The following is a 21,820-nucleotide window of genomic DNA, read 5'->3' on the forward strand; positions in this document are numbered from 1 at the left end:
CGGAGGGGCAGTGGGTCAGCACAGATAAGGACCATTTCCATCATCCCTGACGGTTCGGCTGGACAGTGCCGCTCGGGGTGGAGGGACCTCAGGGATGCTCCTGTTCCCTGGGTCTGGCTGGTGGGAAAGTTCGTTGTAGTAACTACAGAGCCTGATTTTGGATGGCTTCCAAGCCATGTTTAGACGGTGCAGGGAGCGTGGGAGGGCAACACCTTGGAGAAGAGGCCAGGCCTGTGGCCAGGAGCCGTCTGGCTTCTGTGAAGCTGTCGGGAGCCTGGGAAGGGGGTGCCCAGGACAGATGCCAAGGGGCTGAAGTTGAGAGGTAACCAGGCAGCCATGAGTAGAGGGGTCCTGGGAGAAAGGGCAGGTGTGACCAGCGGTGGAGGAAGCTGGGTGGAGGCCAGCCTTGGGTTCAGTAGCTCCCAATAAGAAGGTTCCTCCTGCCAGATCTGCAGACAGGCTCCCCACTCACCTGCAGGCTCCTCCTTCCTATTGGATCATATCTCCCTTCCATCCTCCGTCCACCTGTTCACGTTCCTGTGTTTAAGTAACATGCCTTCTTCAGCCGACTCTGTGCTTCCGCAGGTAGGGGCTGTGGGAATCCCCCAGCCCGCTGCAGGGGCTGCAGCAGCAACATCAGCTTAAGCAAATGTTTGCAAAAGAAATTTTTTTGGGGGTGGGGCGCAGCACTTAACCCTGTGCCTTCAGTTTCCCCATCTGTGAAGTGGAAACATGAAGATAACCTATCCATTTCACTGTTGGGGTGAATCTGGCTCTCTAGAGCCAATGGTGGTATTCTCAGGAAATTTGCTAGCCAATTTGTTAAACCCAGGCATTATTAAAAATTGTATAAGACTATGATCAAAATTATGTCCAACACCAGGTAATAAGTTCTCACACTTCCCACTTCCTAGTTCTGCATGTTTCTATTATTGGTGCCTTTGAGATTATTTGCTACTCTGTATCTTTGATAGATATAGATTGCACCTACCATTGGACATACTGTTTAATGGAATGCTACCATACACGTCTTGCCAACTCTTTTTGGTGGCTTCTTGTGGGTGACCTCAGTGGACCCTAGAAATTGGCAGATGTTTTTAAGTTGGGGTTTCTCTGCCCCCTGCCCCGTGTGGTGTTGGTATTCCAGGCTCGGCGCTGGTTCTGAAGCTTCAGTGGGTTCATCAATAGGCCTGGCACGCGGCGAGAGTGTGGAACTGTGGCTGTTTTGTTATTTTGCTTGGCTCCCACTCCCGGGCCATAGCTGCTGCACGTGCAGACAAAGTGGGCACATCAGTGACCAGCTGTGCTCTCTCCCCCTCTCCAGTTTGCCCGACCATCTGTAAGTCGCACGGCTGTACCGCCGAAGGGCTCTGCTGCCACAGCGAATGCTTGGGCAACTGTTCCGAGCCCGACGATCCCACCAAGTGTGTGGCCTGCCGCAACTTCTACCTGGACGGCAGGTGCGTGGAGACCTGCCCGCCCCCCTACTACCACTTCCAGGACTGGCGCTGCGTGAACTTCAGCTTCTGCCAGGACCTGCACAACAGATGCAAGAACTCGCGGCGCCCGGGCTGCCACCAGTACGTCATCCACAACAACAAATGTATCCCCGAATGTCCTTCCGGCTACACCATGAACTCCAGCAAGTGAGTCCTTGGTGGGGTGGAGGGAGGAGGGCCCGAGGGGAAGGAGCGTGGGCTGCTGATCACGCCCAACACTGTCAACCATGGGTAGAATGGGTGCTGATGGTTTGCCTGTTCACACTGTGTGCAAAACCAAAGCTGCTTGGCCCGGAGCAAGGTTGCTGCTGTGGAGTGCTCTGCCCGGGGATACGCTTGGGTCTCTAGGCGACATTTTGTCCCCTGTTTGGGTCCTGGGCTCTGGTGCAGGAGTGAGCAAACATTTTTTCTAATGGACTCGTATCTTCAGGTCTCACACCCTGTTCTTTCGCTAGCAGAGAACATGAGGGTAGATGTCCTTCCTTGCCCCTGGGACCCCCCAAGGTCTTCCCTGAGGTGGCTGCCTCCTTGTTAAGCCAAGGATGTGACTGAGGCTTTCCATGACTTCCCTACGTGAAGCCAGACAGTGATGGTGTCAGCCCATAATGTCCCCAGGAGGAAGAGACCTGCTTCTGCTGCATTCCGGGGCCTTTGTCTTTGGAAGGACAGTGCGAACCATTTCCTCCAGTTTGGGTGGGAAACAGCAGGGCTCTCTCTCTCTCTCTGGCCTCAAGCCAAATTTTCTACACATGCCATAGGTTTGTGATCATGTCTTTAGTTTCTAAGAAGAGAGATTTCAATGTCTGGGGTCATAACCATGCTTTAAAAATCTGTTTCCTGGTTTTTGTGCTGAGGGTTTAAAAAAAAAAAAAAAAAACTTCACCACAAAACAACAGAAAAACAAATCAGAAACAGACACATGTCGGGTGGCCTCGGGCTGACCTGCTTACGTAAAAAATCTTACTCTTCAGACTTGAGAATTAGCCAAGCGAGAGTGTTCTGGTGGGAAATTTTATTTCCCTGAGTGGAGAGGGCAGGAAGGAAAACAATCTTTATTTCAGTTCTTATGAACCTTTCTTTAGTGTTTATGAAACTTGAAAGTACAACATGTTTTGTGTTATTCATTTTTGATTCATTAAAAAAAAGTCAAGTGGTCTTGTTGACTGAAAATAACCCTTTATGTCACCTTTGCTTGCTGGATGGAACTTCTTTTTTCCTGGTCAGTTTAACAGTAAGGCTGGGAAAATGATCATATTCCTTTGGATTCATTTCTGCCCCCCCCCCATTTGAATACAGACAGGGTTTTAATGACTTAGGGGAGATATTTGTCTAAAAGACATCGGCTTTAAGCTGGGCACGGTGGTGCACGCCTGTAATTCCCATGGCTCGGGAGGCTGAGGCAGGAGTATCTTAAGTTCAAAGCCAACCTCAGCAAAAGCAAGGTGCTAAGCAACTCAGTGAGACCCTGTCTCTAAATAAAATACAAAGTAGGGCTGGGGATGAGGCTCAGTGGTTGAATGCCTCTGAATTCAATCCTTGGTACCCTCAGCCCCCAAAACTAAAAGATAATTGGCTTTAAATACAAGGCATTTCCCCCTCACTGTATTGAAGGCCTGAGAAATACAGCAACTTCTTTTGATATTCTCATTGAAGGTGTGTTAAAACTTAGAACAAACCCCAAGAAGCACCAGGGCGTGGCTCAGTGGTCAGCGCTGGCCTAGCAGGTGGGAGGCCCTGGGCTCTATCCTAGCACCACCCAGAAGAAGCAAACAAAAGCCACCTCTCTAAGAAACAGCCAGCACCTCCCCTGGGGAGGTGACAGCTGGGGCCAAGTGAGGGCTTCCCATAAAAGTACTGCATCATTTTACTTTGTAGTTAAAAGCTTCAGAAATAATTTTTTAAAATTTTATTTTATGGAGGCCTTTGTAGTACTATTGTGTTTTCTAATGTGGTTTGATATCAAGGAGGACCAGATATGGTTTTTTTTCCCATTCTGGGTGGCTTATCTGGGATGTGGTTCTTGGTATATTTGAAGCAGAGTTCTGGGAAGTCCCATCAATTGATCAAAATGCATCCCATCTGTGGTCACCCAGAGTGCAGGTGGATCAGCAGGGTGGGCCTTCCTGAGATAAGGGGAACCAGAAATTTGGTGTGTGTGGGTGTCTGTTGGGAAGAGGGGGAGTTACCCCTAATCCTCGACTGTCTCCCACCCCACTCGCCCCTGCTCATCAGATCCCTGCCCAACTCCATCTGTGTCTGCACCAAACACCTTGAACGTCCTCTTTGGTCACCGTCCTGCTTCAGTTACACATTGTGGCCCAAGTAACCATTTTCCTTCTCTGCCGTGCTGGGGAAGGGCTCTACCACTGAGCTGCACCAACCCAGCCCTGCAGGAGCTCTAAACACCGGCCACCTGATCATGCCTGGAGACCCCCAGGATCTCACCCCGCTGATGTGCACCTGCCAAGGCCCCTCAGGTTCCCAGGGGCTCTGTCCCCGCTGCCTCCCTCTTGCTGTAGCCTTGGGACTTCCCTCCAGCCTTTCGATTCCCCTTCTTTCCTCTGCCTCGGCACCAGCTGCTCTCTCCTAGAATGCTTCGTCCCTCAGTCCCTGGATGAGGGACTCCTGTCCGTCCTGCAGGTCTGAAGTCACCTGCATGGAGAATGAGTCGGTCCCTCAGTCCCTGGATGAGGGACTCCTGTCCGTCCTGCAGGTCTGAAGTCACCTGCATGGAGAATGAGTCGGTCCCTCAGTCCCTGGATGAGGGACTCCTGTCCGTCCTGCAGGTCTGAAGTCACCTGCACAGAGGACACATCTCCTACTTGTGGCACCTGACTGCGGCTTAACTCTTTTCACAGCATGTTTCACCAGCTGATATTTCTGCTGTCCCCCCTGGGTCATGAGCTTTGTGACATCTGTCAGCTTTTGCTGTGTGAGGAGTCGCCCACGGTGCCTCGTGGTGTAAGCGACTCTGCGTTCTGAGGTTTTGTTTGTCGCCTGCAGCTCGGTTTGGCCAGGGCTGGTTGGTGGTGGCTGTATGGTTTAGGATCACTTCTCTCGGTCACCTGGGGCCTCTCTCCATGAGATCTTTCACCCCCGTAGCCAAGAAAAACAGGCCCCAAACTCAAAGAGCTCTTTAAGCCTCCGCGTGCATCACATTTGCTAATATCTCAGTGGCCCCGGAGAGTCGCACGGTCCAGCCAAGATTCCACAGGTGCAGAACAGCCCTTCCTGGTGGGAGAGGCCGCGAGAACAGCAAAGAACTCGTGGCCACTCGTCATTTCCCGCTAAGATAGCAGGGAGCCGGGGTTGGTGATGGGCCAGAGAGTGAATACGTCCTCCACTGCAGTGACTCAGTGTGGGCTCCACAGTCAACAGCAGGCTGAGGAGCTTCCTAACCAAGGGGCGTGGCTGTGCTCAGTAGAATGGTATTTGAAAAAGCAGGTGGCCAGCTGGACCTGGCCTGCGGGCCATGGTTTGCCAGCCCTGGGCTCAGATTCCTGCCTGTCACATAGGTGTAGAGACAATGAAAGAACTCAAACATTTGGTCTCGGCTGTGTTTGCAGCCCAGCTGCTCTGACCATCTGGGGCTGCTGCACACAATTCGACATTGACCACCTGTGGTCAGCACCGGACTCCACGGGCTTAAGCCTCCATCCCCCACAAGACGGCTGTCACTTCGGATGCCAACTTTGTGTACTGGGGGTCCTCAGAACACCCACACTGCTGACAACTGGCTGTAGGTTGGGGGTCTCTCACAAATGCTTTGGGTTTGGTGATTCATTAGCAGGACTCGGAGCTGACATAAGCCCTCGGGTACAGTTGCACCACAAGGGACACACGGGGCGAGGTCTGGGAGAGGCGGACGCAGGGCCACCCAACTTTGGCCCTGTGGACTTGGAGCCTGCCACCTTCTGGCACATCCATGTGACTGGCCCCCATCCAGGGAACTCCACTCAGCTCTGATGCCTAGAATTTCTGCCGGGGACTCGGTCTGCAGGCATAATGAGGGAGGTGTTGGCCACACGACTGAACTTCACCTTCAGCCCCTCCCTGGAGGTGGGGCCGCAGGAAGCTCCGACCCTCTACTCCTGGGGTTGGTGCGCCAGTGACCGGTGCCCACCTGAAGGTATCTAGGTGCTGCCACAAGTCCCCTTCACATTTCCAACACTCCTGACAAAGACATTCCTGTCCTTCAGGAAATCCCAGGAGTTCCCGAGCTCTGTGCTGGGAACCTGGACAAAGATCACATGACCAGTCCCCCCTCGGCATCCCTGGAGGATTGAGTCCAGGACCTTCTCAGATACCCAAATCTGTGGCTGCTCAGGTCCCTTGTATAAGACTGGGTACTACAAGATTGAGCGTCCTTGTCCAGCATGCTGGCAACGCAGTGCTTTGGATTTTTTGCACATGTATGACAAGTTGCTACGCTTCATTGAGCATAACGAGCACAAAGCCTGCACATGTGCTATATAGATGCAGTTTTTTTCTGAATAGTTTTTGTCTTTGGGTGGTTGAATCCATAGGAGTGAGACCCATGGATATGGAGGGAGAACTGTACTTTGTTTTTTTCTTAAATACTAAAGTCTGAAGATCCGCATCCGTAGAGATGTGTAAATGATCACTTATTTGTGGATTTTTATTCTAGTAATATCAGAGCATAGATGACAATTTTTGTTTTCTGTGTTCTTCGTGCTCGATGTGGTCTCTTTATTTCACCCATGAGGAAACAGACTTTGAGACTGTAACTTTGGGAACACGGTGGTTTTGTGTGACAGAACCCCAAACTTACACTGGCGTAAGCAAGATCACAGGAGTTTATTGGTGCCTGTAGCCAGAAAGTGTCTCACTTTGGGTGGTGGTTTTTACCTGAGGATAATTGTTGCCCTCCCACATGGGGACCTTGTGGGCTGACACAGCTTGAGGAGGGGATGCTCTTGGCGTTGAAGGAGTGGAGCCCAGAGATGCTGCTCAGAGCCTGTGATGCGCAGGACATCTGGCCTCCGTGCTCCTGCCGAGGTCGGGAGCGCTGCTTAGGGTAACCGCCTGAGTGTGTCACTGGGTCCCTTTGGAGCCTGTGGTCTGCCGTGCCAGGTAAGGGGAGCCCTGTGTGCCCTGACGCCTCTTTCTCTCTGTTCCAACCTCAGCTTGATGTGTACCCCTTGCCTGGGCCCCTGTCCCAAGGTCTGTCACCTCCTAGAAGGCGAGAAGACCATCGACTCGGTGACGTCGGCCCAGGAGCTCCGAGGCTGCACCGTGGTCAACGGGAGCCTGATCATCAACATCCGCGGGGGCAGTGAGTGCTGGGGGGGGGGGCTGCTCCCTGGGAGCTGTGGAAGCGGCTCTGTTCCTGAGGTCGCCTGGGAGCACCCTTCAGTGGCCCTGTCACCAGCAGTATCATGCCACTAGTTTGCCTCAGAATTCGAACGGCTCAGGGCCTGGCCCCATCTACTCTGAAATTCTCATCTTCCAATGCAGAGTTGGGGCATCAGGAATCTGCGTTTTTAACAAGTCTGCCTTATTGTAGCGAGCAGACCATGTTTCCCCGTGCGTTAACTTATCCAGAAAACCCTGATTGAATAATCACAGCCAACAAGGCAAACGCTTGGCCAGGCTGGAATTAAAAGAGTAAGCTCAGCTTAGGGGCCGTGACGGCCAGCAAAACAGGTAGAGGGTGCAGTAAGAGAGAGTAATTTTCTCCTCTGAAGGGCCAGGTAGTGAAGATGGGGGTCCTTTAGCATGCGAGGAAGGATCAGCAGGAGACTTTGAGCTGTAACCATTGGGAACATGGTGGTTTTGTGTGACAGAACCCAAAACTTAAACTGGCTTAAGCAAGATTAAAGGACTCCCATGAATACCCACATCCATAGATGCTCAAGTTCCTTGTTGGCACAGACGTTACACGCAGCCTCCCGTAGACTTTGAATCATGTCCAGAGACTGGTCATACCTATATGATGTACATGCCATGAGCGTAGTTGACATGCTGTGTTGTCTGTGGAGTAGTGACAAGAACAACATCTCTACATGTTCAGTGTAGATGAATTCCACCCCCCTCAACCCCCCAGTTTTTCTGAGCTTCAGTTGCTTGAGCCCATGGATGCCAGGGGCTGACTGTCTGTAGCTCTGTGGGCCTCATAATCTCCATCATAACATCCCGGCTCTGTGGTTTTAAGTGTGAAAACAGTCGTCCATGCAGGTTAACCAGTGGGCAGAGCTCTGTTCCAATAAATCTTTATCTAAAAAACAGAGTGTCCTTTGCCAACCTCCTAAACAGAGAAGAAAGCAGGTTGCTATTTTAAGAAGTTTCTGGTCTAGGGAAGGAAGCTTAGAGAGGGTGGTGGGAGAAGCCAGGCAGATGCTGGGGTAATATTCCCAGGCATGAGGCTGGGGTATGCTTGGCTGATTGGGAGCAGCAAGACGGGTTTGTGTGAACAAGTCTGGAGACCCCTGGGCAGCGGGCTGCTCTTCAGGGGAGATGAAAGGACTTCTACAGAGCTCACGGCATTCTCCCTCCCTCCCCCCAGACAATCTGGCGGCTGAGCTGGAGGCCAACCTTGGCCTCATTGAAGAAATTTCAGGGTATCTCAAAATCCGCCGATCCTACGCTCTGGTGTCCCTCTCCTTCTTCCGGAAGTTGCGTCTGATTCGAGGAGAGACGCTGGAGATCGGGTAGGTGGGCCCTTCTGGGTGCGGCCATCACGAACACCTTTGCGCTGAAGCTCTGGTGTTTCCTGTGGATGGTCCAGTGCCTCCTGGATAGGCTTTCCCGGGCTGGAGCCCTGCTGTCCAGCGGAACCCAGTACAGGTCACACCCGGGACTGACATGTCCCAGTAGCTGAACTTTAAAAACTTGAAAAGAAACGGGTGAGATTAATTTTCCTACCCATTATATCCAAAAGGTTATTTCAATATGGAATTAATTTAAAAAGGAATTCTCCAGAAGAGGTTGGACACCTGTGTTCTTGTGCCGAGTCTTTGAGACGCGCTTTCCCCCTCCAGGACAGTTTGGGATGGCCCCCATCCAGGCGCTCAGTAGCCACGTGACCCAGGCTGATGGCTTCTGAGTTGCATTGCGGGTCTCGAGTTTCCCTTTTCCCACCCGTCACCTGCTGGTGGCTCACTGGTTTTCTGAAGCTCAGATCTAACCAGGTCACAGAGCTGACGGGGAGTAAAACCTTGAAGGACCCCTCTCCCTGTGGAGGAAGTCCGTGTTCTGGGTTGGTCTGGCCTGCAGTGCGCTGGGGGCCGGGCCACTGGGCATCCCCTGGGGCCGAGTGGCCTTCTTTGGTTTTCCCAGCTCCGACACCTCTTTCTCAGTCTCTCCTCCCTGCGAACCCAGTCTTGGTCCAGCCATGGTCTCGCCTCCCCATCCCTAGGGCTGAGCTCAGACTCCTTCCTGGCCACAAAAACGAGGCGGCTTCCCCATTCTCCCGATTCGATAAATATCCACAGAGTCTGCCCCTGGAAGTGGTTGGCACCGAGGTTGTAGCACGGGATGAGATCGACCCCCGGCCCAGCACTGCCCTCTCAGAGCTGAGCAGGAGATGCCGCCAAGTGACCAGGACATGTGTGTTCCTGCAGGAATTACTCTTTCTACGCCTTGGACAACCAGAACCTCAGGCAGCTCTGGGACTGGAGCAAGCACAACCTCACCATCACTCAGGGGAAACTCTTCTTCCACTATAATCCCAAACTCTGCCTGTCGGAAATTCACAAGATGGAAGAAGTCTCCGGAACCAAGGGGCGCCAGGAGAGGAATGACATTGCCCTGAAGACCAACGGCGACCAGGCATCTTGTAAGTTGTGCTGCTCTGGGGCTCCCGGCCTGTGGCCCAGATGGTGTGGCTGCCCTTCCTTGGCCACCGCACTGGCCTGCAGGAGGCGCCACTGTGCCCTGGTGAGTGCGACTCGCCGTGTGACGGGCGGGTTCGGCACCGCTCTTCTCTGCGTCTGGTGCTGGGAGGTGCTGCAAAGGCTGCGTGAAGGAGTGAGTGGCACCTTCTTGTGTAAGTGTCGGACTTGGTGCTGCTGCCGAGGCTCCCGAGTGGACAGCAGGCCCGTTCCCACCCGTGTCCTCTGGGAGACGGAGGCGGGAGGGTGGGAAGGGTGCTGAGGGCAATGCCCGTGACATAGGGGAGAAGGAGGAGAAGCGGGCAGGAAGGGCCTCTTACCACAGTGTGGCTCTCGCCTGCGAGCAGAGAGGGAGGACGGAAGACGGGGTTGGGAGAACCTCTGTGCAGCCCCAGGGAGTGGAGGCAGGGGTTGTCTAAAGTCTTGCCTGGCACCGGGAGGATCGGACCCTTGCCCAGCTCAGCTGTGGTGGAGGCTGACCAGGGAGAGCCCCGCCAGGCAGGAGGGTGTGGTGGGTGCTGTCTTTGCAGCTGCTGCAGCTGGAGGCTGTCCCTGGTCCTGTTGGGGAATTGGCCCCTTGAGGCAGGACGCTCGCCGTTCATCGAGGGTTAGGTTGGGGTGGAGGGCAGGAGGGAGATTGCATCCCAGGCCCAGGGAATGACTCAGCTGGGTCTTTCCAAGGTTTATTGGTCCCAGTCTGTCAAAGTCACTTGGCGTGTGTCTTTGTGCCCGAGAAGGAGCATCCTCTCCCATGTCAGCTTGCAAGTCCATGAGCAATGTTACTTCTGCAAAGTCCTTGTCTAGATAGCCATGGGCAGGTTGTCCTCACCTGGACACAGGCTGGGGATACCCAGATGTCACCCTTATTCAGCTTTGTCTGCCCAATTAATTGGTTGGCCTGAAGCGCCACGTTGCACAACCTGTGCTTGGCTTCCAGTGCCTCCCAGTCCACCCTCAGCAAGACCCGTGCTCTGCTGCTGCAGGGACCAGACCCATTTGGGGAACAGCGTGTGGACATCTCCCTCTGGCAGCCCTCCAGGAAGTGTGGGATCCCAAGCTTTGACCTGACACTATTCCCTACTGAAGTAGCTTGATTTTTTTTTTTTTTTAACTTTTCCAGGTGAAAATGAATTACTTAAATTTTCTTTCATTAAGACATCTTTTGACAAGATCTTGCTGAAATGGGAGCCGTACTGGCCCCCTGATTTCCGGGACCTCTTAGGATTTATGCTCTTCTACAAAGAGGCGTAAGTAGAAGGCTAAAGAGTTGTGGAGTGGGGTGGAGATGGGTGCTAGTTCTGTCCCAGGGTGTTCTTCTCTGTGCCCCACTTTCTCCCTGTAGAATAAATACCTTAGGTATCTTTTATTTAAAAAAAAATTTTTTTTTTTGGTAACAGGGATTGAACTTGGGGGCACTCGACCACTGAGCCCCATCCCCAGCCCTATTTTGTATTTTATTTAGAGATGGGGTCTCACTGAGTCGCTTAGTGCCTCACTTTTGCTGAGGCTGGCCTTACATTTGCCACCCTCCTGGGCCACGAGGATGACAAGAGTATGCCACGCACCTGGCCTTAGGTTCCTTTTAACCACCTTACTAGTTGATGGTATACAAAGTCAATAACACCCCCTTTTGTCAAAAGTAAAATTGAAAGTACAAAGTTTTTCTTTGGATTTTTCTTCTCTCTCTTTTGAGACAACCGTGCTGTGTTATCCAGGCTGGCCTCAAATCCTTGGCTTCAAGAGAGTAGCTAAGACTAAGGTATGGCAGGGAATCTGCACTCTTCCATTTGCCTGTTTGCTGTACCCAGGAGTGCAGTCTGCAGAATAGGTTTTCAATTTTTTTTTCCCCAAGAATTTTTTTATTGTGGCAAAATGGATATGACAAAATGTACCCTTGTTTAAAAGTACAGTTCTGTGGCATCAAGTATACCCAGAGTTGTACAGCTGTCACCCCCCTCCATCTCCAGAAAGCTTCTGTCCTCAGAAGCAGAAATTCTGAACACATTAAACCACGTGTAGTATTTTTTAGCATGTGATTGGGCTGGGACTTTTTTCCTTTTGTTTTAGTACCAGGGATAGAAATGCTGAGCCGCATCCTCAGCCTTATTTATTTACTTATTTGGAGACACTAAGTTGCCAAGGCTGGCCTCAAACTTGCAATCCTCCTGCCTCAGCCTCCTGCACTGCTGCATTGTAGGCGTGAGGCACTGTCCCTGACTTAGGCTAGGAGTTTAAGGGAGGCAGCAGAGGTGGCCCTAGGAGTCATAGTAATCAACATTCCACATGTCAAGAGGTGTCACATGCCAGTCAAGAACTCCCAGATGTTCTGTTATATAACATCAGTGATTCATGGGCCAGTTGCTGCTGTTACGGATGTCCCTCCTCTTGGGATGTGGCTATGTCCTGATAACCTGAGTTGAAAATATTGTCCGCCCAAGGGCAGCGGCCACACCTAACTGCCCAGACGCCCTCGCTCTGCAGCAGGCACACTGCAGTGCCTGGGCTCTTCACCTTTGCAAGCTGCCTGGAGCCACCAGTTCTCACACTGTGGGTTGCTAGCCCCGGAGATCAGAATTCAGATCTAAAGGAAGTCCACACCATCTTTGCACCATCAGAAAGTTGAAGATGGTGAGTGGGACCTCGGGCTGTCATTGTGGTCACTGAGATGTCAGGGCTGAGGGCTCCTTGCTCTTTGGCTGCTGTCATTTTTCCTGGTGGCAGAGGGTTGTTAGGTGAGAAAGCAGCAGCCCTAGGGCTGGAAGTGTCCCCCACCACCCGTGGGGCTCTGAGAAGTGGCCACGTCATGACCTCGAGGGACTGCAAGGGTAATAACCCTTCCTTCTGCTTTGTCTCAAAAGCCCTTATCAGAACGTGACCGAGTTTGACGGGCAGGATGCATGTGGCTCCAACAGCTGGACCGTGGTGGACATCGACCCCCCTCAGAGGTCTAACGACCCCAAGCCCCAACACCACCCCGGATGGCTGATGCGGGGTCTCAAGCCCTGGACCCAGTACGCCATCTTTGTCAAGACCTTGGTCACCTTTTCTGATGAGCGCCGGACCTACGGGGCTAAGAGTGACATCATCTATGTGCAGACGGATGCCACCAGTACGTATGTTTTGTGAATATGGATTTGTTCGCCAGGGGGGACCCTGCCAGTCGCTATGCAGGGGACTTCTTATGGCTACTGGCTTCTACAGGAGCCGAGTGCTGAGGGGGATGTGTTCACAAGATGATGCGGACCCACAAACCTCCTTACGGGGGAGTATACAGTGTCCCCCTTTCCTGAGCTTCATGCTTTCTAGGACTTTGATCATGTGAAGTCAGCCACAATCCAGAAATATTTGATGGAAAATTCCAGAAGCAAACCATTCATCGCTGTCACTCACTCACTGTAGTGAATGGGTGTAGCTGTTCTATTATGGCTGGTCTCTCTTATTGTGGCTGATCTATAATGAGTTTCTGCCATAGGGAGGCCACAGTGTGTTCAGGGCTCAGGGCTGTGTGAGGCTTTGGGTGTCTGCTGGGGGCTGCGACTACATCGTCCATAGATAAGGGGGCAATCGTTTATTTTTTCAATCTATTAAATTTTTCAAATATTTGGAAAGCTAGAAAGAATGGCTGACTGTCCCCGGCTTCCACGTTTTGCCATTTTTACCGTGTTTTTCCCCTTCGTTCCTCCTCCTCCTCTAATTTTCTTTTTTTACTGGAATGTTTCCTAGCAATTAAGTTAGTTTTGCAAAACCCAAGTCTTTCTCCCACAGCAGCCCTTCTCAAAGAGTGACGAGTCTCTCTCTCCAGGGAGCGCTAGGCAGTGTCTGCTGGCGCGGGTGGTTGACCCAGCTGGGGTGGGGATGGCTGGCTCCCTGTGACAGCCTCGTCCAGCCCCAGTGTCCGTAGGGCGGAGAGTGAGCACCCTTGCCCCATGGGGAACAAGGCAAGCTTTCAAGTCAGCTCTGCTTCCTGGGCTGGTCCACTCACAGCCCGTCTCCCATGGATGCCACATGCCTGGTTTCTAGAAACCTCCAGCATCTGGGTCCTTTGTACACTCTGTCTCTACCTTGAGTGTCCCCTCCCTCCCCAACTCCCTAGGTCACCTCTTTTTTTGAGGGGAATGGTTTGTGGAGCCTAACGCTGTGCATTGTGGGGGATGTTGGATGACAGCTGGGGGCTTCAAGTTTGCCCAGGGACCAGGTTCAATTTGGAGCCAACTAGAACCAATAGCATGAGTCTGGTCTCTTCCTGGGGTCCTTCTTCCCCAGCAGCATCTTCCCAGTGCTCAGCAGGGAGCTTGGCGCGTGCTGGGGCTCCATCCATGTTCACCAAGTCAGTGGGGGAATGTGGCCACGCCGTCTGTGGTGCAGATGGACTGTGACTTGGTGACCCTCGCCTGGCCTGGCCTGGCGAGCGTTCCTTGTGTTGGCAGTTTTCTCCGATGTTAAACACACTGCAGCCGCCGCCTCCCGGTCCTGTAACTTGGGTGTCCCTTCCCCTCTTGGTGCACCCGGCAGCCCGCTCCTCCTCACGGTCGGCCTGCTTCCTTCTCTCTCGCAGATCCTTCTGTCCCGCTGGATCCCATCTCGGTTTCGAATTCCTCGTCTCAGATCATCTTGAAGTGGAAGCCCCCCTCGGACCCCAACGGCAACATCACGCACTACCTGGTTTACTGGGAAAGGCAGGAGGAAGACAGTGAGCTGTACGAGTTGGATTATTGTCTCAAAGGTGAGTACGGGCAGCCGTGGTGGGTTGGCCACGCCGTGTGACACTTATGGGGGACACAGGTGCTGTCTCCTGCTTCCCAGGGTGCGCGCGCACATTCTCTCTTACACACTAAGAAAGTCCACATCTTTAAACACTATGCAACTAGACCCTCTGAAGACTGGTGTCAAAACCGGGTGCAATCAGGGTCACGTGATGTTCCCTTTAACAGTGAGCCAGGGTAGGACAGGGTTCCCATGAGATGATGCCACCTCGAGAAGTAGTGGCTGCCTTGGCACGTGTAAGCACACTGCGCAGTCACACACCAGGGGTCCCCAAGGTCCCCAAGGTCCCCAAGGATGCTTTCTCAGGGTCCCGGTGCTCAGTGGTGCTCGACTCTTGTCTTTCATGTCTTAGCCCCATGCTCCCCTGGGGGTCTCTGCTTCCCCTTCCTCCCCCACCACCCTGTGTCGCTGTGTGAACCACCTGAGACTCTCTGCCACACCAGAGCCAGCTGGGCTTGCAGAGAGGTCCTAGGCCAAGCCAGGGAGGGACTCTGGTTCCCGGGTTTAAAGGGCTGGGAACGGCAGGGAGCGGTCAGTGCTCTCTGCTCCTGTGCCTTCTGCCAACACTTGATGCTCATGACAGTTGTTTTTTCAGTCTTTAGTCTTGTTTGCTGCAAGGTCCCCCATCCATCTGAGGGAGAATGGAGAAATATTTGAAGCCTTGAACTAGTTGGTATGCACTAGTTGAAAATATTCTAAAACTGTGTTTGTTTTAATTTGTATGAATGCACAACAACTGCAGTTGTACATATTGGTGGGATACAGTGTGACGTTTCCATACGTGCACAATGGGTAAAAGTCAACTTTGAGTAATGAGCATATTGATCATTTTTGTGATGAGAACCTTTAAAATCTGATCCCTGAGTTTTTGGACAGTGGCTGCAGAGTTGCAGGGACAGGATACAGTTCTGGTGGTGTTCCACGGCACAGATGAGTGCCATAGTTGACAATAGAGGACATTTCAAAAAAGCTAAAGGTGTTTTTGTTTTGTTTTGTTTTCCCCTAAACCAAATAAACTGAAGGGCTCTATTCCTTTATTTATTTTGTCTCTAATTCACTTTCTTGCAATGTTTTCAGTCTCGGTGTCCTCAGTCCATGACCTTGGAGGAGCAGGGGGCTGTGGGAGAGCAGTGGCCGAGGTCTTGCCCTTGGCTCAGTCCCTGACCTGCCCCAGGGTGTTGGCCCAGCCACCCAGCCCTTACAGTCTGCCTCCTTTTTGGGAGAAGGGGTGGGGGACAGCTGATCTCTGGGAGCCGTCCCAGCTCCCAGATCATGTGCTATATGTATGCCTCTGACATCATCCCTTCCTCAGCCCAGGACTGCCAACTGATTGACTCCTGATGCTTTATATAACTCGAGAGCAAGCCTGGGCCTCGGCTCAGCTCCTCCTGTGGGCTCCGTCTGCCAGTATCCACTGGCAACGTCAAAGCTTTCCTTTTTTTTTTTTTTTTTCCTTCTTTTAAAGAACAACTTTCATTCTGTGAGTCTAGATCTGATTACCAGGTGACTGTTTAAGTGTCACTGTAGGTGTGTGACTTTGTTTCCACAATTAAACTCGGTAAGGACGCATCCTGCAGGATTCTGCTCTGGGCAGTCCCTGAGTCGGGGCTGGGAGGGTGGAGTCCGTGTTGGAGGGGACAGGGTTCCAGCTGGGGAAGACGAGGAAGCTCTGGAGAGGGACGTGGCGGTGATGGGCCCATGTTGTGAATATACCCGATGGCACCGTAGTCTGCATTGCAGAACGGTTAAAATGGGGAATCTCGTGTTTATTTTGGACAGTTTAAAACAGACATAAATGCACACTAGATGAACTCCCTAAGGCCAGGAGTAGCTTTCTATGAGTGTGGCTTAAAAAAAAAAAATTGTGGCTAAATACACTGCACAGAGTCCACCGTTTAACCCTTTCCAGTGCACAGTTCGGAGGCGTTGAGGGCGTTGAGGGCGCTGGTGTAGTGCAGCCACCCCCCCCCCCCCCCCCCCCCCGCCCCAACCTCAGGACTCCAACTGAGACCCATGGAGAGCTCCCTGGGCCGCCCCAGACCAGCGCCCCCTGGTCCACTGACATGTTTACCTTCTTCTTCTCCTGGAACCACACCTGTGTCCCATCCAACGTCCCTTCCTCCCAGCGGGAGATGGCCTGCGGCGCAGCGTCCTGGCTCCTGGCTGTGGAGCCCGGCTGCGCGCACAGTGTGGGTTGCGGGAGCCCCAAGGACTTGACCTGGGGACTGAAACGGGCAGCCGGGACTTTAAAGGCAGCAGCTTGGCAATGCTAGGGCCCTGGGGGGTGGGCGCTCCCGCTCTTCTCGGTTCCCCTACCTGGGAGGTTTGAACCCCACTTCCCTCTGGCCTTAGTTCAGGGAGGCCTCGACCATGGCACTCTGGATGTGGGGGGCCGGCCATTCTCTGAGGAGGGGCCTTCTCGAGCATCGTGGGGTGTTGAGCAGCTCCCTGGCCTCCACTCACGGCACCCCCAGTCCAGGTGGGACTCCGAGGATGTCTCCGGAGGCTGCAGGGTGTTTACAGGGCGGGGTGAGATGACCCCTCAGGGGGAACCGCTGGTCAAATCTGACTCTGAATCCACCAGTGGACCCCTGGAATTCTGGGTGGAGTTGGCTTCATCTTCTCACCACTTCACATTTGCGTGGCTGATGGGTTCGTTTGTTCTCTCTACTGTGACAGCCCTGTTTCCCACTGTCCTTTCCCTTGCCCCACTCTAGATACATGGGTCCCTTGCGTTTTCCATATGCCAAGAACACCCCTGACTCGGGGCCTTTGCACTTGCCGTTTGTACCAACGGAAGCACTCTCCATCACGTTGTGTGTGTGGCTGAACTCGGACTGGCTCAGCAGTTTTCTTCTCTGAGACTGTTCCGTATGGGACCTGCGGACACCCTTGGCCCTTCTGTGCCATCTGACCCTGGTTTACTGGTTTATTGTAGAGCACGGAGGCTTCTCCTCGATTCCTAACACTCTCCAGCCCAGCGACGTTGGTGTCGGTTTCTAAAACACACTGACGTGCTCTCCCAGTGGACACTGGCAAGTCCCTCCAGAGAGAGGAGCTGGACCCTGGGCCCTGTCACCTGTGTCCAGCCCCTCTGAGAAGACCCTTTGCTCTGTATGAGTGTGTTTTGGGGGAGGCTTGAACCTCTGCCTCTGCCTCCCTTAGGCTTGAAGCTGCCCTCGCGCACGTGGTCCCCGCCGTTCGAATCGGACGATTCTCAGAAGCACAATCAGAGCGAGTACGAGGACTCTGCCGGAGAGTGCTGCACCTGCCCGAAGACCGACTCTCAGATTCTGAAGGAGCTGGAGGAGTCCTCGTTTCGGAAGACCTTTGAGGATTACCTGCACAACGTCGTTTTCGTCCCCAGGTTCGGCCTCTTATAGCCCCAGGTTCTCTTGGTGTCTCTTGGCTTGGTGTTCGGGGGTCAGTACTTACAGAATGAGAGGAGGTGGACCCCAGAGACCACCGCCGGTGGGTGGAATGCGAGCTGGGCCTCTCCCCGATGGAGCAAAAAATCTTGTGATTTTTACCATGTGGTGGTGCACGCCTGGAACCCCGGGCACTTGGGAGGCTGAGGCAGGAGGATCACAAGTTTGAGGCCAGCCTCAGCAACTTAGTGAGACCCTATCTCAAAAAGGACTGGGGTTGTGGCTCCCTGGGTTCAATTCCCAGTTAGGGAAAAAAAACCAAAGAACCTTGAGATTTCAACGGGTCCACTTCCAACAAGAGTAAACAATCACACAAAAGGGAAATTTATATACCCTGACATCTACCTTTCTTACTGGATCACTCTCCACCCTAGTTGTGAAACAAATTCCATTTGATTATTAGGCAAAGCTTGAGAAAGGCCTGCCTGCGCCCCATACTTGATTTACTGCTAAATCTCAAACTCGATCCCTCCCCTCTTTCTGAATTCATGTAAGATTCATCCTTTCGGAATGTTCCAGAGATCCTCAAAGCCCAGAGGCTTCTATTTAAATAGGTTGAGTTTCCTTAAGTGAGGAGAGGCGCTGGATGAGGTGTCTCTGGCCTCCAGAGGAGGCACGCAGCAAAAGTCACTCAGAGCTTTAAATCCACTCGTTTTCCTTTCCTGCAAGGAAAGTCCCACGTGGCGGACACGCACCTGTGGATGCAGCATTTCCCCCATGCACCCTCCTGGGCGTCAGTGTCTGCAGAGCTGTGGAGCGGTGGGGGGCAGGGACTCTGGAAGCCCCTCGGGAAGGCTGGGCTCCCTGCCCTGCTGTGAACTGGCTTGCTGAGGCTATGTCACCTTGTCCCTCAGCATCCTCGTCTGTAAAATAGACACAGTACAGTTGACTCTTGCTATTTGTGGGGATGTTCCAGGACCCCCAAGGACACATGCTCAAGACCCTATGTAAATGGTGTGGTGTTGGCAGAGACTTTAAATCGAGGAATAGCGACAGGAAAAGTCTGTGCTTGCCAGGACAGAGGCAGGGTTCCCTGCAGACCCTTGCCACCCGTGGCTGGTGGTCTCCCCTGTGGAGCCAACCCCTGGATGCCGAGCGCTGCCTGCAAACCTTCCTGAGTTTGGGGCTGTGACAGTGAAGGGGTTACCAGGATTCTCCACCTTCACCACTGACACCTGGCACCAGGTGGTTCTGTGGGCAGGAGCTGACCTGCGCTTGGCAGGACGTCGGCAGCATCTCTGGTCTCCAGACACCCAATGCCAGTAGCGTCTCCCACCCCAGACCTGACAACCCAGAGTGCTGCCAGGCGTCCCCGGGACTGTGGGCGTTCAGTGTCTGCCCTGGGCCCCCACCTACCTCTCCATCCTGTTGTCCTTCCCCCAGGACTTGAGCAGGTGGGCCCCCAGAAATGCCTGACGCAATTGTCCTTTTCCAGAGTGGAAACCCCAGAGGGCTTGGCCTGGGACAGAGTTCTAGAATAATGTCCGTCCCAGCACTGACCAGTGCTGCCCACTGGGCAGACGTCTCCCAGAACCTTCAGAGTGTGAACGCTGCTGCTGTCGTGTCGTCCTCTTTGCATTTTTCCCCATGACCCCGAGTCCAAAAGAGCATCCAGTGGTGCCTCCCAGGCATCAAAGCACTTACTGTTGACTCATTAAAAACAAAAAGCTGCTAGACTTGGGGAAATGGCTAAGTTGGTTGAGGGCAAGTGTCGCCAGATTCCACCCCCTAAAGGAGTCCCAGAAGACCAAGTCTCTGGGGAGTATTTCCTCTGGCTCCCCATCCCCCTTGTTGGCTTCCCTGCGCTTGCTGGGGAAGGACCAATCAGTGATGGGAGGCCAAGGGCAGGACTCCTGTATTAGTCTGTTTTCTGTTACTATAACAATACCCCAGGCTGGGTCTTTTGGAAAGAAAAGAGGTTTATTTTGCTCACAGTTTGGGAGGCTGCAAGTCCAGATCAGCTAGCCCCCATGATCCAGACCCCCTTGGCCACCTCCTATCATGGTGGATGGCATCATGCATCGTAGGAGTGTGGGGGAGAGGTCACATGGAGAGACAGGAAGCCAGAGACAGACGGGGAGGGGCAGTAGTGAATTCCCACTGGGCGTCACCTCTTATCACCATGTTGAGGACCAAACCTCCGCATGTGAACCTGGGGGACACATTCGGACCACATCCGAAGCCAGCAGGGCTCTCGCTCGCCCAGGACAGGGCCTCCGGCGGGGTGTCGGTCAGCAGGCCCACCTGGTGGAGTCCACCTGCCTTCAAAGTGGTTGGTTTTGTTTTCACAGAAAAACCTCTTCGGGCAGTGGTGCCGAGGACCATAGGTACGACTCACCCGGGAGACGTCCAAGTGGCCCTGTGGCTCTCCAGTGCCAGGCCTGTGGGCCAGGCGGGCGGGGGCTGTGGTGACCTTGGAGGTCTCTGTGGCTTTCTGCGGCTTTCTGCATGTGGTGGGCTGCTTGCTGAGACTGGGCGCTTCACAAATCCACCCATCAAACGTCTTCACTCGGGAACGGAATCCGGGTGTGAATGTGGGGAAATCTTAACTAACACTTCCTAAAACGCCAATCCAGGAGTCCCTCTTGGACGGGGCCTCGGGCCTCAGTTCCCCCGCGACCGCTCACCTACTGTGCCCTTGCTGGGCGTCCAAGCCACACTCAGCAGGGTGTCCCACTCTGGCAGTTTCCACTCCATGTGGGGACACTGATCCAGACGGAGAACTTTTTATTTGGGTGACACAGCAAGAGCAAAGGAATGTCATGCACTGAATCACGTTAAGGGACATTTCCCTTCCACGTGTCTTAATGAAAGGAGGGGAGGAGGAGAGCTGCGGAAGCCCATGCTGGGGACAGCAGGGAGAGTGGAAGGAAGTCCCTTTAGCTCATGTGGTCCCAGGTACCTCGTGGCCTCATCTGACCTCTAGTGGCCATTTGAAATATGCTCTGGAGTTAAGAAGCATTCAGAATTGTGGCTCTGGCTCCCAGGAGGATTGTTCACTCATCCCTTGGGCGTGTTGGGGACAGGATCGTCCTCTGGAGAGGGCCATCTGGCACTGTCATGTTGAGCAGCCCCGGCCTCCACCCTCTGGAAAGTAGTGCCAACCAAACACGTCTCCAGACGTGGCCAGAGGGGTGGGGGCAGAGGCACCCCTGCCTGAGACCAGGGTGCTATATGAGACTCAGGGACATGCTGCCTCTGCGGAGAGTGGAGGATGCGGTTGATACTCTGCACGGGGGTCTGGAAGGCAGGCTGGTCCTATAGTTGTAGTGAAGCAAACGTGGACATTAAGCAAGTCCCACACTTGGTTCCCCAGTGCACAGGAAAGTCATGTTCCCGCTGTACCATGGAGTAGTGAGTATGCGAAAGCAGTGTCTCTTAAAAATACCGTAATTAGCTGGGCACAGTGGCACATGCCTGTAATCCCAGCGGGCCTGAGACGAGAGGATCGTGAGTTAAGGCCAGCCTCAGCAAAAGCGAGGTGCTGAGCAACTCAATGAGACCCTGTCTCTAAATAAAACACAAAATAGGGCGGGGATGTGGCTTGGTGGTCAAGTACCTCTGACTTCCATCCCCAGTGCCCCCCCCCAAAAAAAAGTACCTTAATTAGACTTAAAAGATTTATTGTTAAAAAAAAAAAATCACTTGAATCGTTGAAAAAAGGTGCTGACAGATTTACCAAAACAAGGTTACCACAAACATTTAGTGGTGAAAATGAAGCGGCCTGTCATAGCTGATGTCCTCCTGGACATGCCCTGTGGCCGGCTGACGAGACAGTCTTGTCTCCAGGTGTTCAGGTGTGAGTTTCTCGGGGCTCTGAGTCTCGAGCCTCTGGGCTCTTTTCCCCAGTCTCATTCATGCCTGTTCGGAGGCTTCTGGCTCCTGCGGGGTTGGATGTGTCTTAGGCTCAGCAGCTGCTTCCTTTGTCACCCAAGAACGCTGCTGGGGTCTCAACACCAACACGCCACAGAGAAAACCTCAGTGGCTTACCCCAATTTAGGATCTGTTTCCTGACCACACATTTCTGACAGAAGAGCAATGAAAACCAAAAGTAACTTCAAAGGCTGGAATAGAAAATGAAGTCTGTCACTTAAATATCTAGAATTGGTGCAGAAACTGAAACTTCCATTAAAGTCTATTTAAAAAGTAATGAAAATGTGGATGTTGCGTATCTTAATGAATCTTGCCAAAGCTTGGCTTTAGTAGAATTAGTGGATGTAAATGGATTCATGAATTAAGAAAATAAATTGGTAAAAATTAACAAATATAAATGTAC

The 21,820-nt window shown here is 53.0% G+C and overlaps 1 protein-coding gene across 1 annotated transcript in view; it reads left to right on the forward strand.

The window, feature by feature from the left end:
* Positions 1–21,820, forward strand: part of Insr (insulin receptor) — a 113,438-nt gene that overhangs the window by 76,352 nt on the left and 15,266 nt on the right. Inside the window, 9 exon segments of the mRNA XM_077796592.1 lie at positions 1,325–1,646; positions 6,647–6,795; positions 8,026–8,170; positions 9,083–9,297; positions 10,473–10,599; positions 12,211–12,461; positions 13,908–14,075; positions 17,282–17,483; positions 19,836–19,871. Of these exon segments, the coding sequence (XP_077652718.1) occupies positions 1,325–1,646; positions 6,647–6,795; positions 8,026–8,170; positions 9,083–9,297; positions 10,473–10,599; positions 12,211–12,461; positions 13,908–14,075; positions 17,282–17,483; positions 19,836–19,871 (1,615 nt within the window).

The sequence above is a fragment of the Urocitellus parryii genome, chromosome 3 (assembly GCF_045843805.1).
Source record: "Urocitellus parryii isolate mUroPar1 chromosome 3, mUroPar1.hap1, whole genome shotgun sequence".
NCBI lineage: Eukaryota > Metazoa > Chordata > Mammalia > Rodentia > Sciuridae > Urocitellus > Urocitellus parryii.